Genomic DNA, 22,213 nt, shown 5'->3' on the forward strand with positions numbered 1-22,213 from the left:
TCCCTAACCCCTGGAGAAGCTCGGTGGACCCTTTTGCGGAGGCTACGAAGACCCAATCTCTGAGACAGAACGAAGCAGAAAGCTCTCCTCGCCTGTGGGCACTTGTTGAGAGGCCATGGCGACTGCGAAACAAGCCGTCACGGAATCTCTCCTAGGGACAACGAGAGAGCCCGAACTTTCACAACAGACCAAAGCTACATTCGACCGCAATGCGAGGCAGGATGAGGTTACAGATGATTACTATATGACCGAGGAGGATTTTGTGAATGCAATTGCACCCGCCAGTGAGAACTATGTAAGCTCTCGCCCCAGGCTTGCTCCGTTCAAAAATTGCTTGCGAAAGAGACCTTCTGCTGACCTTGTTTCGGTCGCAGCACAAAATAAAAAGGGAGCAATACGCTATCTTGTTCCAGATCGCGGATCGAAAGAGGATTGGACGAATAACTTTGCAAGACTGGGGGAGCTTCGAGAATCTACTTGCCAAACCGGACGCTGAGTACGAGATTGCCTTTCGTCTCTTCGACGAAAGTGGCACAGGCACAATCAAGTACGACGATTTCCAGAGACTCTACAATATTAACAAGGGATCCGACACGATTCCATTTGATTGGGGCAGTGAGTGGGCATCCCTATACGTGGGATCAAAAAAGCACCGTCACGATATCACATATCCACAATTCTCCCAAATGCTGCGGGGCCTACAGGGCGAGAGGATACGGCAGGCATTCCATATCTTTGACAAAGACCACGATGGATACATAGAGCCCGAAGATTTCCAGCGCATCATTCTGGAGACTGCACGGCACAAATTGTCAGATCATTTACTCGAAAACCTACCTACCCTATGCAATATCTCGACAGGCAGCAAAATCTCGTACGCGAACGTGCGAGCGTTCCAGAACGTCATAAGGGAAATGGACTTGGTCGACCTCATTATTCGGAACGCCACCAAGAAGAGCCAGGATGGTACAATCACACGCACAGATTTTCTCAATGAAGCGGCACGGATAACAAGATTTTCTCTAATTACCCCCATGGAGGCTGATATTCTCTTCCATTTCGCCGGCCTTGACGCACCCTCGGGTCGACTGTCGCTCCAAGACTTTGCCAAAGTTCTCGACTCTTCATGGCAGAGCGCATATGCGCTGGGAATCGGGGCAGCAGGTGCTGCCTCAGAGACAGCCGAGAAAGCCATCTCGACGACACGAAGATACTTACATATTGTACTGGAGTCCGCACACCATTTCGCTCTTGGAAGTATAGCAGGTGCTTTTGGCGCCTTCATGGTGTACCCAATCGACTTAGTGAAGACGAGAATGCAGAATCAACGAAGTCAACGCGTTGGGGAGATGTTGTATAAGAATTCCATCGATTGCGCGAGGAAAGTCATCAAAAATGAAGGCGCGAAAGGCCTGTACTCAGGGGTTCTCCCACAGCTGGTCGGTGTGGCGCCTGAAAAGGCTATCAAGCTCACAGTCAACGATTTGATCAGAGGCCACTACAGTAATCCGGAATCGGGAGCCATCTGGTGGCCACACGAAATCGTTGCTGGCGCTTCAGCAGGTGCCTGTCAAGTGGTACGTCGTACGTCTTTCGTCTCAAAATCGTTTTGCTGACTTAGAACCAGGTCTTCACGAACCCTCTGGAAATCGTCAAAATAAGATTGCAAGTACAAGGAGAAGTTGCCAAGACAGTCGAGGGCGTTCCTCGAAGATCTGCAATGTGGATCGTGAAGAACTTAGGTCTGGTCGGCTTGTACAAAGGTGCAAGTGCTTGTTTGCTGCGCGACGTGCCGTTCTCCGGCATATATTTCCCAACTTACAATCACCTCAAACGCGACTTTTTTGGCGAAGGCCCAAATAAGAAGTTAGGTATAATCCAACTCCTCACCGCAGGCGCGATTGCTGGTATGCCCGCAGCATACCTCACCACGCCTTGCGATGTCATTAAGACTCGTCTTCAAGTCGAAGCCCGGAAAGGTGACACTAAATACACCTCTCTCCGGCACTGTGCGAGTACTGTATACAAAGAGGAAGGCTTCAGAGCTTTCTTCAAGGGCGGACCAGCTCGAGTGCTGAGATCGTCGCCCCAATTCGGTTTCACGCTTGCAGGTTACGAGGTCCTACAGAAGCTGCTGCCCATGCCAGGAAGCCAGAGCGAAGGACTTTCAATTGGGGGCCACGCTGAGCCTGCTGTCGGATTACAAGAAGCGAAGGCACCGTTGCCGTATTTGAGAAGTCGAAATGCACTAAAAGTCATCCTAGATTTGGACGAGAATTTTGGGAGGCCCAAGATCCCCGCTGGCAAGGGTTGGGTGCCGCTGTCGGGGGTTGGTGCGAATTGATTGCATAGTAAGGGTGGGTGAATCATAGAGTGACATTAATAGTAGGTGGTATGCATGGCGCGCGGCTCGTTCTTTCTACTGCATTGCATCAGAAGTCCAGAGATTTCGAGACGAGTCCATAGACAGGTTGCACATCAGCTTCACAGACTTTGTACAATGAATAGACAGTAGAGGTCTCAGGCCGCCTCGGACTTTACAGAGTCAATATTGCCTTCCAGATCAGCCCCGACCGCTCTCTCCAAGATTCTTACAAACGCTTTCCTTTTCTTCTCCTCTTCATCTTTAGCCTCAATATCCTTCACGTCAAGCTTCTTCCAATGCTCATCCAACATATCACTCATTTCCTCCGCACTACCAGGCAACCCCAATTTCTCCGCCGCCGCCAGCGTCCTCTGATCAACGAAAGGATAAACCTTCGGCCAAACACCCTGTATCCTTCGCGCGAAAATGTCGAGCCCCGTCTTCCCCAACCCCTTCACATTCTTCCTCAACATCTCCCTCTCCCTTTCATAATCGTGCTCACTCTCCTCTCTCACCCGCTCCAGACTCACGTCCTCGTCCCCATATCCCAAGCTGTTGACGACTGCGTCGGCGAGCAGCACCAGCTCTTCGGCCGTTCTCTGCCGGTGCTGCGTCCGCGCCTTATCCAAAGCTTCCCTGCAGCCCTCGTTTCCGGCTTCTCGAATCTTCTTCGGCGTGGTGAATTCGTACGGCGCATTGAAGATCGTTCGGATGGATCGCAGCCCTAGCATGTGGCCGATAGGCCGGCTCAGTATGACGGCGCAGACGAGCTCTTCGAACGGGGTGAAAGTGGATGTGCTATAAGTTTTGGTTTCCGCCCCACGGGCCTGGAGGTCTTCGATCTCGTCTTTCGGACGGCAAAGGTCCAATGAGGTGGGCGAAAGTAGAAAGTGGAGCATCTTGACGACGTCGACTGGGGCGGAAGGTGTGCTGCGAGCGGAGCGGCGTGGGACTTTGTTTGGTCCAGATGCGGCGGGCGCTTTCCGCTTCTTAGATGTTCCATTAGATTTGCTCGTTGAGGGTTCCTCTTTGGATTCAGCCGCTGGTTTTGCGCCGGCCTCGGTGGACTTGTCGACAACAAAATCTTTGGTCTGAGCTTTTTTGGGAGGCATTGCAGTCGATAGTCAGAGGATTGAATGGTGGTGGGAAAGCCATCGTGTCAAGCACCGGATGTCAGGGGGTTTTGCGCCAAAATACAATAGGTCGACGTCATGAAGCAGCCCCTGGAAAGCGATTGAAGTTGCCCTTACAGTAGCTTGACGCGCCAAACACGCGAAGTGCCAAGCATCGTGCTTTTCGAATCTACGATGGGAACTCCCGGGAGTGGTTTCCCAAGCTAGCATCCTTGTCCCACTGCCACACATTCACATTCTGATTGATATTGATCTATTAGCCTTTCATCTGGAGAATAATTCCTGTCTCAAAGTTCCGTATTAGTATCGTCTTTGGGTCCAATTGAGATATGACGAGCTCTCCCAGCAAGAATGCTCCTCATCTACCTCCTTCCTCTGCAGGTCCACACCTCGGTTCACCTAGAAGCCTGGGCCGACTTCGACAGCAAAAATCCGCTCATCAACTGTCATCCAATTACTCTGCACTCAACGGTCCTTCTCTGATATCACAGCAACGGCAGCAGCAGCGAATTACAGGCATAACGCAGAATACCCCAATACCACCTCCACCTGTCCCCGCCATACCTTCGCCGCAGAAGCACATCCGAGCACGCTCCAACAGCGATGCGGTGGTCCCACATCCAGTAAATGGTGGACCCTCGCTGAAGCGAATCCAAGTGCCAAAGAAGCCTATAGACCCCAAAGACGAATTAAGGTCTCTCATACGACATGGACCAAGAAGTGATATGCCGGATGCACTACAGAGTCTTCGACACTGGATCTTGGTTGACGGTTTAGAGGCGGACAATGATGGCATGGTAAGGTTCTGGCAGCACCTCAAGGATGACTGCTGATACGGCTTTCGTAGTCTGATCTCCGCATCTATGTCTGGCTGATCCTCCTAAACTGTCCACCACTTTCAACAGACATCTACCTCAATCTAATACGCCGTGGCCCTTCCCCAGCATACGCTAAAATACGCAATGATACGCATCGCACTCTGATGACAAACGTGCTGTTTCAGCGACGAGTCCGGGAAAACTCCATTATCCGCCTTCTCAATGCAGTGGCTTGGAAATTGTACGATGCTAAGTCAGATCGATTGACTGATTCGGGTAGAATCACCAATGCCTCCAACGACCTTGGCAGCCCAGAATTACAACATGCTTCGCCAGCTATAAAGCACGCAAAAGGAGCCTCGACAGCAACGAATGAAGGCTCCGAGGCAGGTGGCTCTGAACCGGGAATCTATGTTCAAGGCATGAACGTGCTTTGCGCTCCGTTTTTATACACGTGCCGAACTGAACCGCAAGCTTTCATTGCATTCTATCATTTCATCACCCGAGAGTGTCCCGGCTACATTCGTGGTGCTATGGATGGTGTTCACAAAGGGGTCGCCTTGGTGGAGAGATGCCTTACCGTCGCCGATTCAAGACTATCAGCTTATTTGACGTCTAAGGGAGTGAACGCGCAGATCTACGCCTTCGCATCAGTTCTAACCATGTCTGCATGCACGCCGCCGTTACCTGAGGTTCTTCTACTCTGGGACTTTCTCTTCGCTTACGGTTCGCATTTGAATATCCTGTGCATCTGTTCTCAACTCATGATGATGAGGGAGGAACTTCTTGCGGATCCTAGGTATGTAGCAGAGACCCGCGGTCTAAATACGTATTCAAAGGCTGATATGTGCGTGCCAGTCCCGGCAAGCTGCTCAGATCTTTCCCACCACTGCAGGCCAAAGAGATCATTGCGTTGACTGTCAACCTCGTCCGCAAGATTCCCTCCGACCTCTACGAAGAGCTTGTACACCATGCAGAATGAAGAATATGCAGGAAGACGTCGATGGCCGGATTCCTGGTCACATGCGTCCACTACTCAAGATCATTGCTTCGACATTCTCCGATAACTTAGGGAAAACATGATAGCCTGTTACACGAATGAAGGTATCCCTCTCCTCCGACTTTATTGTACTCTACAATGAGACAGCTGGAAGGTGCGGTCATCTTAAACACTGTGGACGCTAAGCACTGACCCGAGTGAGCCCGAGACGCGCCTCGGAAGAATTCGCCCAACACCAGTTTCATCGGTACAACGCCGTGAAGTCATTTTTCGAACTCGAGGCAACGCTGCATGAGGTGGTAGTGGTCGGCCAATATCCTATTATGGAAAAGCTTCGTACTTTGTTGGTACCGTCCAGAATGCGGGGTTTGGACCGGTAGCAACCCTTCCACTGTACTGATCATTATTGAATGTGAAGTCAGAATCTGCAGCTTCTCAAATCTGTGACCTTTCATGTGAATAACAAGCGTCTTGAACTTCGCAACTCTCTCCTATCCACCACCAGAACCTCGCTGTACAGTGAGATCTTTGATGTTGGAGTATTTGTTTGCGTTGTGTATGTTGCTTGTGCATGAACAGGTTCGTAAAAAAAAGGTTCATGATCAGCTCGAGTAGGTACTGCATTTCGACCGGAATGATCTTTTCCGAGAAAAAAAATAAAAAGTACCATCGGATCACTGAGTGCACTTCCACGTAACCAACAGGTTCAATCCATCGTGTTTGTCTTGTCTGGACCCAAGTATATAAGGAACGAGTGTCGGCAGGAAAACTACTGGCTATATCTATATACGTATCCCCCACAAATACATGCCCCGGGCTCGTGGATACAAACTTAAAAAAAAAAGATGCCAGAGATTATATTTCCAATCAAGGATGAACAGTAATACTGATCCCCAAAGGTCGTCCGTTCCGGCCCACGACTCCGTGCCATTCAAACCCCCTCGGTACCCACTCCCTTGGCCACGGCCCCGTCGCCTCTCATCTCCACATTGGCGACGGCGCTCTGCAGCGCGCTCGTCAGATCGACGTGGAACAGCGGCTTGTTGAGCCCGTGCACGGCCGCCACCCGAGCCCGGGGGCCCTTGCCGCCGCCGTACGCTTTGCTGTTCTCGAGCTGCAGCGCGAGGTCGCTGCCGCTGGTGGAGCTGGCGGTGTCGAGGCCGCGCGCGATGGCGTCGGCCTTGTCGCCGCCGATGCTGCGGCTCCGCGCTTCCTCCGTCCGCTGGCGCCTCAGCGCCTTCTCGTTCACGTCGTACTCGGCGGCCGCCGCGGCGCTGTTCTGGCCGCCGATTTCCGCCACGCTGAAGACGGGCTTCCAGCGCTCGAATGCCGGCGCGTCGCCTTGGGGGGTGGGGAAGCCGAAGCCGGCGGAGGCGAGGGCTCGTTTGGTCCAGCGGTTGTTGATGCAGGCGAGGTGCCAGTCCACGGTGTCCGGGGAGGCGTAGCGGTCGAGTTGGTTGCGGACGTCGATGAGGTGTTGGACAGATGTGATGTCGACGTTGTTGACGGAGGAGAAGTCAAGGATGATGGCTTTGAGGGTGGGTTTGTCGGGTTGGATGGGGATGGGTTGGCCGCGGCGAGGGCCAGGGTCGTTCCAGGGGCGGTCCTGGGTTGCGTGTTAGTTGATGCTATAGGGCAATGGGGTTGGAGAAAAGGAGCTTACGCCGAGTTTGGGGTATTGGGCAGGGTTGGTGCGGCGGGTTTCTTTGAAGATGGTGGCGACCATGTCATCGAGGTAGTGGTTGGCGTTAGGGTAGTTGAAACCCTCCGAGAAGCGGTACATGAAGATGCCCGGGTACGGTGATTCGACGTCGACTTCGGGATTGGAGCCATCATTGTGGCTTATTGGGAGGAAGAGATTCCGGGTGGATTTGTCAGGGTCGTTGGAGCCGAAAGAGCCGGTTTGACCGTCCATGTGATCTCCAATGACCGAATGGATTTTCACTTTGCCGATGAAGCGACCTTTGGCTTTGACGACGCGGAATAGCAGTACGGCAACCGAAACACAAATGGTTGTATAGATACCATCCTCGATGCTGGCAAAGACAGTCACAATGACACCGGCAAAGAAGATGATGACTTCCAACGGAGAGATGCGCCAGAATTGGTAAATGGTGTTTGGGGGCGTGATCAGGTCCCCGACTGCGTGGATGATGACCGCTGACAAACTTGCGTTGGAAATGTAGAAGAAGACGGCAGGCAGCGCGTAGATGGCAAGAAGGACCACAAGGGCGGTTATTACACCAGCGAGCGGAGTTCGCACGCCGGCTTTCGCCTTGATGGCGGTTCGGGAGAAAGATCCCGTAGCTGGATAAGCTCCGAGGAACGGGCCAAGTAAATTACTAACTCCAATGGCTACCATCTCCTGGGATGGGTCGATCGTGTAATTGTTGATACGACCAAAGGATTTGGCGATCGCGATATGCTCGATGAGAATCACAATGATGGATGCGGGTAGCTGGTTTGCGAAAGCTTTGATGAGCTTCTTGTTTACTGTTGGGACTGCAGCGTTCTTAAATCCTCGGGGCACTGCGCCCAGGATCGCGATGAGAGGCTTCTTACGGTGATGTCTGTTCATGAGCCAACTGATCAGGGTGTAGAGAAGAATGACGAAAGCGGTTCGGAGGGTCGAAATGAAGAAAAACGTCTTGGCTCTGTGTGGCATCTTTCGAGCTCCATAGTTACAAACACTCCGTATCATGTATAGCATAGTTAAAGCGGTCAGGCCCAAGGCAGCGTCGAGCTTGGTTCGCCCGAGATGCTGCAAAATGTGGATGAAGACCTTGTAAGTGGCGTCTCTGTTGGAGAATCCAGTGATGCCCATTAGCGCGGGGACTTGACCAACAGCGATGTTCAAGGCAGACCCAGTCATGTAGGCGGAAATAGCGGACAGAGAGATGAAGTCGACTATCCAGCCACAACGAATAAGCCCGATGAAGCAGATGACCGCACCAGCAATGACAGCAAGTGCTGAAGCAATGATGTTGGGGTGATCTTTATATTCGGGGAGCACCTTGATGACTTCGGTGACCACGGTGCCGGTAACTGTTGACATGACGGCGACGGGCTATCAATCGTCAGCAAAAGCACGACAAAGAGAGACCTTGTATAATACTGACGCCAATGGTAATATCCTTGGATGTGGCGAAGAACCAATATATCAAAACGCCCATGAATGAAGAATACAGACCGAACTGGACGGGAAGCAGGGCCAATTTGGCATAAGCCATCGATTGAGGAACGACGACAGCTCCCACGGTGATACCTGTAGATCCGTCATCAATTGACCGATCCATGAGCCCAAAGGGAATGCGACTGACCTGCGATCAAATCCCCGACGAGCCAAGACGCATTGTAGCGGCCAATCCAATGAGTAAAGGGGAAGAGATGATAGGCCCAGTTTTTAAAGGTACGAGGAGTAGGTGCGATCTGGCTGATCCACTCCAGTGATGTAGGCTCCTGTTCGACAAAGGTGTCGGCTGTGGATACAGAGTAGGCCGATTCGCCTCTTGTCAGGTCTACTTGGCCGGCTCCGGTTGGATTGCGATACTGCAGCTTGATACCCAAAACCTTTGCGAGGCCATGGCCAACTTTGGTGGCCGCACTCGAAGACATATTCTTTCCTCAGCAAATGCCAGCAGGTAATACGACTGAGGTCGATGGGCGGGCCCTCGATTGGCTTTATGCCGACTCGGAGGACGTTGTTGACCTTCCACTCCGCCTTCAGCCTTTTCAGAGTATGAGATCAGACAAGCAGCAGAATATCAGCAATGGCAGACGAGGTAGATATGGAAAAGGTGGCAGAGCGAAGTAGAGTAAACGGTGAGCAAGGAAGTCTGCAGGGACGTGTCTTGCAGCATGTATATATGTGTGTAGATGTATTCTAGGTGCATGAAAGCTAACTGAATGGGTGGATGACAAGCGGCCTCTTTTCGAGTCCCGAGGATTCTGGAAAGCATGGAATTTCCCGCTAGAGTATAAAAGTAAAAAGATTGTCGTGGCTTTCGCCAATCTAGGAGCTAGATTTACTTCTCCATGGAAAATGGTAACTTAGCAGAAAGATGAAAAAGACAGAGAGTCACGAGTTGATGAGGAAAAAGGAGAAAAAAGTGCCGATGCTTGAGGCACTTCTAGGCCTATGCAGGTGCAGGAGGGTGTGGTGTGTGGGGGCCTCGGAGGGATGTAATGTCTTCGGGTGTAAGATGAGTCCATGACGATCCGGCCCTAAGGTACTTTTCATCATTATCATCATCATCTCTGGACCTTTTTTCCCATTTCCCAGGAGGATCGTGGACCATGTCGTCCTTAGCAGCTACATATGCTATGGCGTGCTCGGGCGTGATGCCGTTGAAGGACGAATAAGCGTCGACTATGACGCTTAATAACCCATCTTAGGGCTGCTAATCATTAGCCCCTCGGCTGGCAAGGATCCAAGAGTAGGATGATCTGGGGGACATAAGACGTGCTTTCTAAGGCGTGCTTTCTCGTGGCTTGTGCACCAATTGCCAATATCAGTGGATGTGCGTCGATCTGATCCAATTCATTGCTGAGAGCACCCTCTGCCCGCGGCCGAAAGTGTGGGGGGCGTCGAGGCCGCGTCTCAAGTGGACAAACATCTTGCTGGTACTGGTCAAAATAGGAAAAAGCAAACCACATAGCATTAATGAATAATCTCCTAGCCATCCGACTATTTTCCAGCAGTCACCTTGATATCAGTCGAAATGCCCACGGCAACTGGCGTCAACAAGGCACGCGATCTTCTCTTGCGCCAAGGTAGGTCCAGGACTGGAAGATACAAATTGGTTTCGAATCGGTGGTATCCTAGACGCGTTGCTGGCCCTGGAACTAGGGTGGTGCTAATTGCCACTCAACCACTGGAACCATCGAACAGCGTGGCAGACTGGTTGACCAGGACATTGTCTCAAAGGCCATGCCTTACGCCTGCCACTCCGCCACATACATTGGCATACTGCTGGAGTATCCTATCGCGATTCCTACCGTTAGTGTCGTAAAAAGTAACAGTGTAGCTGTACGAGGCCCCCCCCCCCCGATTGCACACTCCCCGTTCGCTCACGGGGTTGGCTGGAGCCGCTACCTCCGATTTTGTTTCACCTATCTTGACGGAAATCTCATATCCCGAGATTAAAGGAGCCTCACACGACCAGAGACAACGCATTGCAGAAGTTTTACCCGGTCGACTTTCGCAACATCGAACCAAGCCACAGAAAGTGAGGGAACAATGGCGGACGTGTCGACTGGTTCACAATGAAGAGTAAATAATTCGAATAGAATACACTCTACGCGTCTGGTACGTTTGGGCCCTAACATTGGTATCTTGGGCAAGGCCATCGAATCATAAAAGTACAGTGCTTATGCCTTCCTTAGATAGCAAAGCGATTCCTCCAATAATCCCCAATATGCCCGCGCCCCATCCTCCCACCTGCCTGCCATTCCTTCACTCACGCCATTAATGCAGCAAATTCCGTAACGATGGACTAGCACTCGCCCCGTTGGCCAACTCACTCGGCCACCTGTTCTCGCTACCAAAACCCTCGGGAGGAGTCCTCGTCCGTGGAGGCGGACTACCATATTCGAGGTAGGGCCCCTGCGCCGCCCTCGACGATGCACGAGCCTGAGGGACAGAGCCCATCGTCCTGGAAGGTGGGCTATCATAATCAGGGTACGGTCCCTGCGTCGCCCTCGACGCTGGACGAGCCTGGGGGACAGCACCCATCGTCCGGGGAGGTGGGCTACCATATTCCGAGTATGGTCCCAGCGCCGCCCTTGACGATGGAGCTGGGGGAGTTATCGTCCTTGGAGGCGGACTGCCGTACTCGGAGTATGGCCCCATCGCCGCCCTTGACGATGGAGCTGGGGGAGGGGTCCTCGCTCTCGGAGGTGGACTACCGTACTCGGGATACGGCCCCATCGCCGCTCTCGATGATGGAGCCTGGGGTGGGGTCCTCGCCCTTGGAGGTGGACTACCATACTCAGGATACGGCCCTCTCGCCGATTGTGAGATGGTCGGGACTGCGAATGGATTCTCTGCCGCCTCAGGTGGGCCGTGAGGTCCCTGCCCATGCTCGCGCATTGATGGCGAACGCATCGGGTGTTGCGGTGGTGGCACATGAGGGCCTCGCATCGCAGGTGGAACATATGGCACCTGATACAAGTTGCCTGAACTGTCTCGCCGATACTGGAAAGATGGTGGCTCGGCGGGTACGCCATTCACTAGATGCGGAACGTGGAACTGAGGTGGTAATCCGCGATGGAGTACCCCTCGCGTATCGCGGTATGTTGGTGTAGGTCCACGATAGCCGGGTTCTGGATACTGGGGAGGCAGCGGGGGTGGAGGGTAATGTTGCGGAGGAGGCGGCGCCACCACAGGAGGTGAGTGCGGTACAACACCATTCGACGCACGTTCTGGGCCGTGATAGTTCTGTCCTGGCTGGTTTGGCCATCCATGATATGGTTCCTGAGTCGTCGGTTGGGGTGTTGATGGCCAGATCAAGTTTACTTGTGGCGAGGACTGTTCAGGCTCAGGTGGAGAGTGGTTTTCCGGCTCAAGTGGCTCGGATGGAGGAGGCGTTGGGGTAGGTGGAGGCGTTGGCTCCCTGAGCTTGCGTAAATGACATTTGTGACAGAAGAACTTCGGTGGCTCATCGATATCATTCCCAGATGGCAAGCCCTGCTCTCCAGTTGCGACCCCGTTGGAGCTGTGCCCGGGTGTCGGACCTGAAGCTCTGCTGTCTTCAGCTCCCCCTCCACCAAAATCACCATTAAGCATTGGTGCCGGCTCTGCTTGAGAAGACGAAACAGGCCTACCGGCAGAGTCGCTGTGCGGATCTGAACCATGTCCGTTGACGCATCCGTTTGAAAGTGCATCGGATGGCTGGGAAGATTCGGGGGGCTCAGCGGCGCTTTCAATTACTGTGGGCGCTTTCGGTTCAGAGACGGCTTTGGGCATTATCTCATGCCACTTCGGGCTCGCGTCAGTACCACACATGGCACACTCTTTCGCATCAAGCTTAGCAGTAATCTCTTCGCTCAAATGAACCACACGATCACCGTCTTCGTCAACTTCATCAGACCTAACTGTAAATGTCGACGGCGAGACCCTAGAGCTCCTGGTGGTGGGCGCCGATGATGAAGCTCCAACTGCACCACTAGCTGCAGTGGAATTAGAACCGCGATGATTTGCGCCAACACTTCCAAGCTGTGCTGCAGTCTTTGTCGCGGCATCAACGATAAGCGCCTTGCGCAGCGTTCCGGTCAAAGAGGTGTCAGCCTGCTTGTGACTGCGAGCAAAGACCTGGAGTGCGTTCAGAGTATCCTGCTGTTCAGACATGAGATGTATGGGATGCTTCGGTGGGTGATCCCTGCAGTAGACGACTGCTGTAGCGTTTCCCACTTCGCCACCCATGCCTACGGTATTGACCGCGTGACTGCGCGAGCTTTTGACGGGATTCAGATCGAAGCCGAGCATACCGCCATATTGCTGTGCGCAAGTCGGGTGAACATTTCCTTGACAGTGGGTGCAATTGATGCAGGCTCCATCGGTTCTTTTGCATAGTTTGCACACTGTATTGTATTTGGCAACGGGAACAGCGCCAAATCCCTCTGCCGGCTCAAGCCTGTGAGGGTCGCCGAATTTTATCTCGGGATGAAAGATCGCACAAACTACATGGACCCAATTGTTGCCCGAAGTCCGCTTGAGAGGCTGACGGGGCTGCTCCGGTCTCCCTTTTGCTTTCTGGTCGCGATGGTACAGCTCGGTAGCGGTGACAACCAGTTCTCGCTCCAACCTTTCCTTTTCACGCTCGCGATCTGTCTTCTTCTTATGAGACACCTTTGGAGGTTCCATGAGTTCCGTGTCAGTATATGCGCGAACGGAACAGAGTACGCAGTCGTAGGTCGTTGAAAGCTGATGCCCAGAATCGTTCGCACACATGTCACAAGTCCACGTTTCTTTTGGTCGCTCTTTCGCAACGCCGTAACAATTTCGGTGTACTGTTAGCCTGCAGTACTTGCACTCAAGGTGTTCGTCGTTCAAGGGTTCGAATTCGTAGCAAACGGCGCAGGGCTGAAGCCTGATTCGGGGCTGTTCAGGTATAAGAGCTGGTTCAGGTGGCTTTTCGATGATCTTCTTTTTCGGAGGCTCGACAGGCACGCCATCTTGGGGTCCCAAAACCACTGGGTTGTCAACGGCTATCTTCTGCTTTTTCTTGGGACCATCCTGCCCTGGATGGATCGTCAAGTTGGGTGGAATTTCCACGCCAACCGATGCTGCCGCTGCCGCAGTGGTGGTGCTCATTCCAATCGAGCTGACCTCGTTGGCACTAACAAGCTCGATTAGGAGTTCCTCGTCAATTCTACGTCTCCATGCTCTACCACCACCACTGGCAACCTTTTTGGCAAGCTCATTTTCGTTCTCCCATTGAATACCATAGCGGCGCCAGAGCATTGCGCAGCGCTGACAGAGCGCAAGCATTAGATGTGCATTCTTGTCTCTGCTGTTTTTGAAGCTGGGGTCAATGGGAACGGTTGTGCCTGGAGCTATTGCAGGTGCTCGGCGCCATTGCGGGGAATGGCGAGTCGCGCAGAATTTGCATTCGAAACCACGCTTCCGCATAGCGGCCTTCTGATTGTCGAAGGCAGAATCGTCGGCATCATCTGCAACATCATCTGCAAGCTTGGAGTCTACCTGTTGAGCCTGCTTTTTCCCCTTTCGTCCTTCGTAGTTGCCCCATACCTGCTTACCAAGGGGAGTCTTCTTCCACATGTAGTAAATTCGAACAATGGTACCGTGCTTCTGGTGTTTCCCAACATGCCTAGAGATAGCTCGCAACTCCGATCCGTATCTGCTGACACCATCTACAAACTTATTCCAGTCTTCTGGCGAAAGCTCTGGCTCCTTGAGGTCCTTGAGAGTCACCCTTCGAAGCTGTTGCAGTGCCTTCTCACTCTGGTAACCGTTTGCAGTTAATAGTTCTAGCGCTTTGTCAAGGAAATTGGTGTTGTGTCCTGCGAGGCCATCGATCAGCGTAGGGGCCAAATCCCTAGCGCGAACCATGTAATCATCAACCATCTTTTCGTGCTCAACAGACCCAAGACGATTTTCAGAGTCATCCCCTCCTCTTGTTGACGTCTCGCCAACTTCAGGCATTCGAAAACTCAGCTGAGCCGTGTTTCTAGGATCTCCAACGGGATAGTCTTCTCCCCGTGCAACATACCCAAGTGGCTCATCCATGACCCACTTCGGACGCTTCTCCTTTGTGACTTTATCAGCCTCGAGCGCTGCGACTGTCTCTTTGGTCAACTTGGCGTCCTTTTTATGACTGGTTCCCTTCATGTATTTTTTTTTGATATCTGCAGGCTTGACGAACTCCACAGGTTGGCCCTGCCATACCTGCACATTTGCCTGATGTTTGGGCCCCAATCGAGAACTAGCTCGCGGATATATGCGATCATCGTAGTCGAGGGCATCTTCTACCCGGCAGTGAATGCCCAGGTATCGATATGGCCAGAGCTTCGCTTGCGCAATCTGCTCTGCTGTTGGTGGTCGAGGTCCAGGATTCTGGGTATCTGCATCGTGTGAACCGCTGCCGTGGGCAGGATCCGCATGCTCATCTTCCTCCTCATCAATGACCTCCTCTTCCTCTCCTTCCATAACCTTTTCACCAACGATTGGGGTATTTCGGGCTTCGAGCTTCTTTTCCTGCTTGCGACTGCACGGTCCACATGACCATCCAAATCCACGAGCTGGCTTCTTGAGTAATGGTGGTCGCACACAGTTCATATGATAGGTGTTCTTGCAAACGGCACAATCCACTGAATCATTGCTGTTGACTATGGTTAGCGGTATGTCGGTCAAAGACGGTCTGGATGCACTTGCCTAGCACAATATCCCTGGCATCGCTTGCACGATTTGATAGCGCTGGTCAACTCTTTGCCTCGCCCTATCTCCACGATAACAAATTTCCACCGTTCATCCAAAACCTTTTTGACCTTGGCAGGAACGTTGATTACTTGACTTGTAGGAATGACTTCATAGTAGCGGTGTATATAGCGATCGAATAACTTCTCATACCAGAAGGAATCCTGCATCTTCCTGTACTGATCTAGGTCTTGTATGTCGTTTCTATGCGTGATGTGGCATTTTCCTCTCAAAGATGTTATAGGGCATGTATCGGACTGCATTGACGCAAAGACCACTCGAGTGTCATTGACTTTGCGTTGCATATCTCGTGGGCGGAGATACCAATTGACGCGCAATGCGTCAACAGGTTGACTGAGGTCGTTGTCGATATGGAGGAATTCCATTACCCGCGCCAAGTAGTATGGCTCGCCAGGAGGTTCGCATACCAGATACACTTGATCTGTACAGAAGTCAGCGACCGGACGATTTGGTTTGACATCTGTGCATCGTCCGCTACGAAGGAACAGCCAGAACATTGGACGTACCGTTGACCGCTAAGACCGTTCCATCGTCAGCCTTCAACTTTCCGTTCTTGAGATAGCCTCGACAGTTTTCGAAAGTCATCAAATTCGTCTCTCTGGATGCCTTGGGGTTTGGAACACCCGCTGTCCTTCGCGCTATGCCAGGTGCAGGAGTTTGAGTTGCGGCCGGGGAGTTATGCGATGAGGCAGGCACATTTCCGGGTGCTTTGCGCTTTCTTGATGGCGCCGGAGGTGCGGTATTGGGTTCAGGATTGACAGAAAAGCTCGACATCCCGGGAAGGTGATCTTTTGGAACGCTTGGAATTGCTGTTTTGGTGTTCGTCGGTGGTGCTATGGGCGCCGTGGTTGATGAACGACGAATGTTAGCGGCTGATGGCTTATCGCCGTCTCCTAACTGTGCAGTGTTGGGTATGGAAGGTCCTGTGCCAGCATGTGGTCTTTTGGTAGAGCTCCACTCGTATTCCATCTCGAGTTCCCGATCTTCGGCATAGTTGATTCGTGAATTTCCAGTTCTATTCCGAGACCTCGTGCCGTACGGAGAGGCCCCTGTTGCATCCATGGTATTGTTAATTTGTTGATCCGACGGCATGGACGAGGAGGATGATGTTGCGGTCATTGGTTGCGAGTCGAGAGTCGTCGACTTAGCCACAGAGTGGGTGGGCAGACGTGGATTGTGTTGAGGCGACTTGGAGGATACGCGTGGTGGCAGCGAAGCAAAGCCTGATTCATTTTTCGCACTGGCGGGGCGTGAATGAGGTGCAGGATGTTTCGGTGGATCTGCCATGGCCGGCCTATCAAATTTTGCAGAGCCATTATCATCCGCCATGCCTGCAGCCGAGCTGTCCTCGCAGGTAATTCCTACGAGGACAACCGCCTTGATTGATCAGGTATTGCTGGATGGGTGATGCTACATTTGCGAAGGGGGCACATTAAGTATGAATGAAAGACGGGGAAAAGTGTGGAAGAGGACGGTGCCTGCTTGTGGCCAGCATGTGATGTGTGGAGGAAAGTCTCGCGCTTGTACTGAGGGACCGATGCGGCTCCTGAGCAGGTCACCAAATATCCTGACGGTTTTTACTGGAGAGCAGCTTATAGTGATCGCGTGTGTATTTAGTGTTAGAGCGCAGGAGGGGAGCTATTAGAGCGAATAATGACCGAGGAAGGAATTGATGGGAGAAAAAGAGAGCCGGCGGGGGGGGGGAGGAGGGGGAGAAGTATGAGGTTGAGGACAAAAGACTTGAAGGCAAAGCTGGTGAAGGATAAAGTAAAGTAAAGTGTCTATGGCCTTTGGCTTTGGGCTTCGGCTCGTTAGGCGTAAGACATTTTGGCGCGCCGCTAAAAAAGATGCCTGCCATTGCCAAAAATCCCCCCCTCCACTCGTCCCTGACTCTCCCTTGTTGGATGTTCACTTGATACGAGACTCCAACTCCAAATTCATTCGACTTCCTGCGAGAACTCGGCATAAGGTATGTAAGATCCTTTTTGCTGGTCTTAATAGCAATCACATATTGCTACAGAGCTATATTCTCCTTGGAACCATTTACCGGACTACTGCTGCTGCTGAAGCCTGCCTTTCCCCACCAATCTCGCTGTCGCATGTCAGTAAGCTTACCGACAACCTGATATTCCATTTTTCCTAGCTTCACAATGCATCGAGGAGCTTAGAGGCTGGTTTTCTATGACCACGGCGCAAAGTCAAATGTTCGCTCTCCTCTCAGTTCCCTTTCAGTGCCTGTCTCATAGGCCAGACGTTTTTTAGGCCCAATTCGGTTAGAGTCGAATTGGCCCGCGTCATCTCTTGGCAGAAACTCCGAACCCCTCTGGTGCCTCGGAGCTGTACCGTAGTTAATAAGCACATAAGGTAAACAGAGGAAATCATCGCCAACTCTTCCGCTCCTTCATTATTCCTTCATCATTCATCCTCTTCGCATTTCTCTCTCCGGCGCTTTGAAGTCATGAGCTTTCGTTACCATGTTCTATGGCTTCTCTAGCAATGGCGCAACTCGGTGGTGCCGGCTGGACAACCACCATCGACTTTGTCCACCAACAGCAATACAACACCAAATCTTTGCATGGCATCAAACGTTCTCATAACGAAATGCGTGCAGTTTCACCTAACAGCCACAGCGGTGCATTTCAGGATATCATCCCTGCTCAAGAAGTCTTCAAGCGCCAACGGCTGCATGCAGGTGGCAAGAACCGCATTGAAGCTAGCAGGATATGCAGTGTTACTAGCGGCCCAGACATCTTGAACAACGAACAACTCTCAAGGCAGATATCGGCATCCACCCCAGGACCATCACAGAGTCCGCTACTTTTGTTGTCTCATCCACGCTACAGTCTCCCAGAAAGGTTGGTCAGCAATTTTGCTTCGTTGGGAATCAATAGCATCTACCCGTGGCAATCATCCTGTCTTTTGGGACGTGGCCTGTTAAATGGCGAGAAGAACCTGGTTTACACCGCTCCAACCGGTGGCGGAAAGTCTCTTGTGGCCGATGTGCTCATGTTGAAAAGAGTAATTGAAGATCCCACCAAGAAAGCCATCTTGGTGCTTCCGTATGTGGCTTTGGTGCAGGAGAAGCTCAAATGGCTCAGGAAGATTGTCGAAGGTGTGGAAAAAAAGAGTGTCAGCTTCGGAAGCCAGACCAGCACGCAGCTTCCTGCATGGCGCAGACCCCACAATAGCTCAGTGCGCGTCGTGGGTTTTTTTGGAGGAAGCAAAGCACGAGCTTCATGGTCCGACGTCGATGTGGCCGTTTGCACTATCGAAAAGGCAAATGCGCTCGTCAATACGGCCATTGAAGAGTGCACTATCAACGATCTAGGAGTTGTTGTTTTGGATGAGCTTCACATGATTAACGATGATCATCGAGGCTATCTAATGGAGCTAGTGGCCAGCAAGCTCTTGAGCTTGGAGCGGTCAGTGCAGATAGTGGGAATGAGTGCGACTTTAACGAATGTAGAAGTTTTGGCAAATTGGCTAGACGCGAAGTATTACAGCACGAAGTATGTGCCTGTCCCTATCGAGGAATACTTGGTCTACGACCGCTCTATCTACCCTGTCTCAACTTCCAATGCGTTTTTGAAGACTGCCAGCCAACTCAATTCGACTCAGCCTTTTCCGGTTGTCTCTCCTTCACGAATGATTCAAATTTCTGAGCATAACGAGCTTAAGAACCCGTTAACTAACGCTGTCGTTTCTTTGGCCGTTGAGACTGCAAAGGCTGGCTATGGTGCCTTGATCTTTTGCAGTGGCCGCCAGGGATGTCAGTCGACTGCTTCCTTGGTCAGTGAAGCGATGCCTATCCTTGCCGAGGTGGACGAGAAGATGCTGGATCGAAGGAAAGACGTAATCAGTGAACTTCGAAGCCTACCAGTAGGTCTCGACGATACGTTGGACAAGACTGTGATGAAAGGAGTCGCTTTCCATCATGCCGGCCTCACTGTCGAGGAGCGAGACATAGTTGCCGAAGCCTACGATAAGGGCGTCATCAGCGTCATCGTAGCCACATGCAGCCTTGCGGCAGGCATCAATCTGCCAGCGAGAAGAGTCATACTCCAAGGAGCCAGGATGGGCCGGGACCTCATCGGTCCAGCCATGCTCAGGCAAATGAGAGGTCGAGCTGGTCGCAAGGGCAAAGATGAGATTGGCGAAAGCTATCTCTGTTGCCAGAAGGCCGATCTTGAAGAGGTGGCGCAGCTACTCGAGGCCGACCTTCCCATGGTGGAGAGTAGTCTGACGCCTGAAAAGCGGGGCATTAAGAGGGCCCTCTTGGAAGTCATAACAGTTCGGCTCGCCACGCATACTGGCGCTATCCAGGAGTATGTTCCGAAGACTTTGCTCTATCACACCATGGATCGAGTATTGTTAGACACCATGGTGTCGAAAACACTGGAAGAGCTCATAGAAGATGGACTTGTCACTGTGGACAGTTTCGGTAGCTACGAAGCTACTCTCCTGAGTCAAGCTACAGTCGCTTCGTGCCTGACTCCCGAAGATGGCATCTTTTTACATGGCGAGCTTCGTCGGGCCCTCCGAGCTTTCGTTATGGATGGAGAAATGCACATTTTCTACACCTTCACACCCCTTTACAGCTCCCAGACAGACATCAACTGGCCCATCTTCCGTCGGGAAATGGAAAACCTGGATGAGAGCGGCGTTCGAGTTCTCGAATTTGTAGGCGTCAATCCAGGCCTGGTCAACCGAATGTAAAGCATCCCCAGCCTTGATTCCGCAACCCCCTTTTAACATACCACCAAACAGGGCAAACAGCGCGAAACCCCTCCCCGAAACCACGCCCTCAGAAATCCACGCCGCCCGAATCTACCGCCGCTTCTACGCCGCCCTTCAGCTCCGCGACCTCTGCAACGAAACACCCATCCACCTCGTCGCTCGCAAATTCGAAGTTCCCCGAGGGTTTGTGCAGACCCTCGCCCAAATCTGCGAAGGTTTCGCAGCGGGCATGATCAAATTCTGCGACAGAATGGGCTGGGGAATGCTCAAAGCCGCTCTCGAGCACATGATCGACCGCCTGAAAGCCGGGGCGAAAGCTGATTTGTTAGACTTGGCGAAGATCCCGTTCGTGAAGAGTAGGACCGCGAGGGTATTTTGGGAGAATGGGTACAAGGGTCTGAGGACCATTGCGGAGGCTGAGGCGAAGGATTTGGTGCCGATATTGCTGCTGGCGCAGCCGAAGAAGTCGCGGTTGGATGCAGGTGAGGAGGCCAAGTATCATCAGAAGTTGCTGTTGAAAGCGGAGATTATTGTTGGAGCTGCGAATAGACTGTGGGAGAGACAGCAGCAAGTTGAGCTCGAAGCAGACATTTAAGATCGGACGAAAGAATTCGAAAGTCTAGCAATTCAGACATTTCCAAGCAGTACGAATGCCCACAAATGACGGGTCAAAACCATGAGGCCTCAGTAAAAATTTGCATGCTTTAACTTTATTTACAAGATCACACACTTGAAAGGCAAACCACAAGGACCACTTTCCTTTTTCTCAGCAACAGGTTCCGCAGCAGGCGCACCTTCGCTCTTGTTAACATGATCCGGATTGTTTGTTCCAACAGTCGTTGCCTTTGTCCCATCGCTAGCACCATTACCAGCACCAGTAGTTCCGCTTGTTGCTGTCGTTCCTACCGCAGCTACAGGTTCCTGTTGGTTGGACGAAGGAGCAGCCGCAGTATTGGCGACGACCCCGCCGGACCAATCATCTAGTCATGCGAAGTTGACCTTCGACACAGCCTTGTAGAAGGACTCGCCGTCTACGCAGATATCGAAGTCAGCATTGTTTCATTCGTGCAGAATTTTCAAGTTGCAAGACAGGTCTCGGGAGTAGATGTGTCTTCTGGCTCCCGAAACATGTCTTGCGACTCGACTTAAGTAGCAAATAGGGAGGATCAGCTCCGAAATGTACGTACGTGTCTTGGCTAGGCTAAGTTCCTGCTCGGTAGGCATGCGCGAGCCGTCAGCACCCTAAGAAAGCACATTAATCAAGGCATCCCTTGTGCGTTTGCCAAGAGGCGTTAGCTGGACATGAATGGAAACTCACAGCAAAAGTCCCTGCACCCCACGGACTACCACCCCTCACCTCCTCCAAATTCGCCAACGTCGCAAACGCCGTGGCGTAACCCAACGGCACATAGATCATGCCATGGTGCGTGAAAGTGCTCATAGCCGCCAACGCCGTGCTCTCCTGTCCTCCTCCCTGAGAGGCGGTACTGATGAAGACACCAACATATTTCCCGTAGTATCCGCCAGTCTGCCACTGCTTGCCAGTCTGGTCCCAGAAGGCTTTCCACTGGGTGGGGAAGTTGCCATAACGGGTGGGAATGCCGAGGAGGAAGGCGTCATATTTTTCAAGCTCATCGGGGGTGATGAAGGGGATGGAGCTGGATTGGCCGGGTGCGTGCATCTTGGAGAGGACCTCTTCCGGGAGGGTCTCCTTGACTCTAGAAGAGGAAAAGCAGGTCAATTTCGCTCTCTTGCGCACCGAGAGGGAGTCAAGTGTTCTCTGGCCCAAGTCGTTGTGCTTGGAATTGGAGTGGGGACGCACTGGTAGACATCGGCCTTGCCTCCGGCGGCTTCAATGCCTGATTTTTCCGCTTCGGCGATCTTTCCGATATGGCCGTACATGGAATACTGTATCAATTGAATCAGTAGATTCTTTGCATGCAACTTCCGTAACTCCCGTCGTCTTGTAAGGAAGGTGATGGATAGTGGTAGTGGGGGGTTGGAGGACGAACGTAAATTATGGCGATACGTGGAGCCATGTTTGCGAATTGAGCAGACGTTGATTTTTGGTACGATTGAGATTGATATGAATTGAGGTGACTGAGCTCTCAGATGAAGATAAAGTAGAGAGAGGTAAAGAGTAAAGAGTGAAAGCAAAAGAGGTTTGAGGGGCCCGTCGATGATTATATCATGAACCCGGCC

General features: G+C 52.2%; 7 protein-coding genes across 7 annotated transcripts; 3 read left to right on the forward strand and 4 right to left on the reverse strand.

Annotated features, from left to right (window-relative positions):
- Positions 1-115: 115 nt before the first annotated feature.
- Positions 116-2,344, forward strand: HO133_004449 (uncharacterized protein; the record flags this gene model as incomplete). Its single annotated transcript, XM_037295366.1, has 3 exons — positions 116-295; positions 375-1,577; positions 1,628-2,344. 3 exons carry the CDS (start codon positions 116-118, stop codon positions 2,342-2,344), a joined length of 2,100 nt encoding a protein of 699 aa, XP_037157367.1.
- Positions 2,345-2,520: 176 nt separating this feature from the next.
- HO133_004450 (uncharacterized protein) lies at positions 2,521-3,477 on the reverse strand (the record flags this gene model as incomplete). Its single annotated transcript, XM_037295367.1, has 1 exon — positions 2,521-3,477. One exon carries the CDS (start codon positions 3,475-3,477, stop codon positions 2,521-2,523), a length of 957 nt encoding a protein of 318 aa, XP_037157368.1.
- Positions 3,478-3,827: 350 nt separating this feature from the next.
- HO133_004451 (uncharacterized protein) lies at positions 3,828-5,298 on the forward strand (the record flags this gene model as incomplete). Its single annotated transcript, XM_037295368.1, has 3 exons — positions 3,828-4,295; positions 4,346-5,115; positions 5,175-5,298. 3 exons carry the CDS (start codon positions 3,828-3,830, stop codon positions 5,296-5,298), a joined length of 1,362 nt encoding a protein of 453 aa, XP_037157369.1.
- A 949-nt stretch (positions 5,299-6,247) lies between these two features.
- Positions 6,248-8,931, reverse strand: HO133_004452 (uncharacterized protein; the record flags this gene model as incomplete). Its single annotated transcript, XM_037295369.1, has 4 exons — positions 6,248-6,922; positions 6,980-8,383; positions 8,436-8,581; positions 8,637-8,931. The coding sequence occupies 4 exons, from the start codon at positions 8,929-8,931 to the stop codon at positions 6,248-6,250; spliced, it is 2,520 nt and encodes an 839-aa protein (XP_037157370.1).
- Positions 8,932-10,783: 1,852 nt separating this feature from the next.
- Positions 10,784-16,603, reverse strand: HO133_004453 (uncharacterized protein; the record flags this gene model as incomplete). Its single annotated transcript, XM_037295370.1, has 3 exons — positions 10,784-15,197; positions 15,242-15,695; positions 15,781-16,603. 3 exons carry the CDS (start codon positions 16,601-16,603, stop codon positions 10,784-10,786), a joined length of 5,691 nt encoding a protein of 1,896 aa, XP_037157371.1.
- A 1,152-nt stretch (positions 16,604-17,755) lies between these two features.
- Positions 17,756-20,606, forward strand: HO133_004454 (uncharacterized protein; the record flags this gene model as incomplete). Its single annotated transcript, XM_037295371.1, has 2 exons — positions 17,756-19,986; positions 20,042-20,606. 2 exons carry the CDS (start codon positions 17,756-17,758, stop codon positions 20,604-20,606), a joined length of 2,796 nt encoding a protein of 931 aa, XP_037157372.1.
- A 119-nt stretch (positions 20,607-20,725) lies between these two features.
- HO133_004455 (uncharacterized protein) lies at positions 20,726-22,050 on the reverse strand (the record flags this gene model as incomplete). Its single annotated transcript, XM_037295372.1, has 5 exons — positions 20,726-20,991; positions 21,199-21,253; positions 21,330-21,729; positions 21,834-21,919; positions 22,024-22,050. 5 exons carry the CDS (start codon positions 22,048-22,050, stop codon positions 20,726-20,728), a joined length of 834 nt encoding a protein of 277 aa, XP_037157373.1.
- Positions 22,051-22,213: the final 163 nt, after the last annotated feature.

The sequence above is a fragment of the Letharia lupina genome (genome assembly GCF_014066315.1).
Source record: "Letharia lupina isolate WasteWater1 chromosome Unknown contig_2, whole genome shotgun sequence".
NCBI lineage: Eukaryota > Fungi > Ascomycota > Lecanoromycetes > Lecanorales > Parmeliaceae > Letharia > Letharia lupina.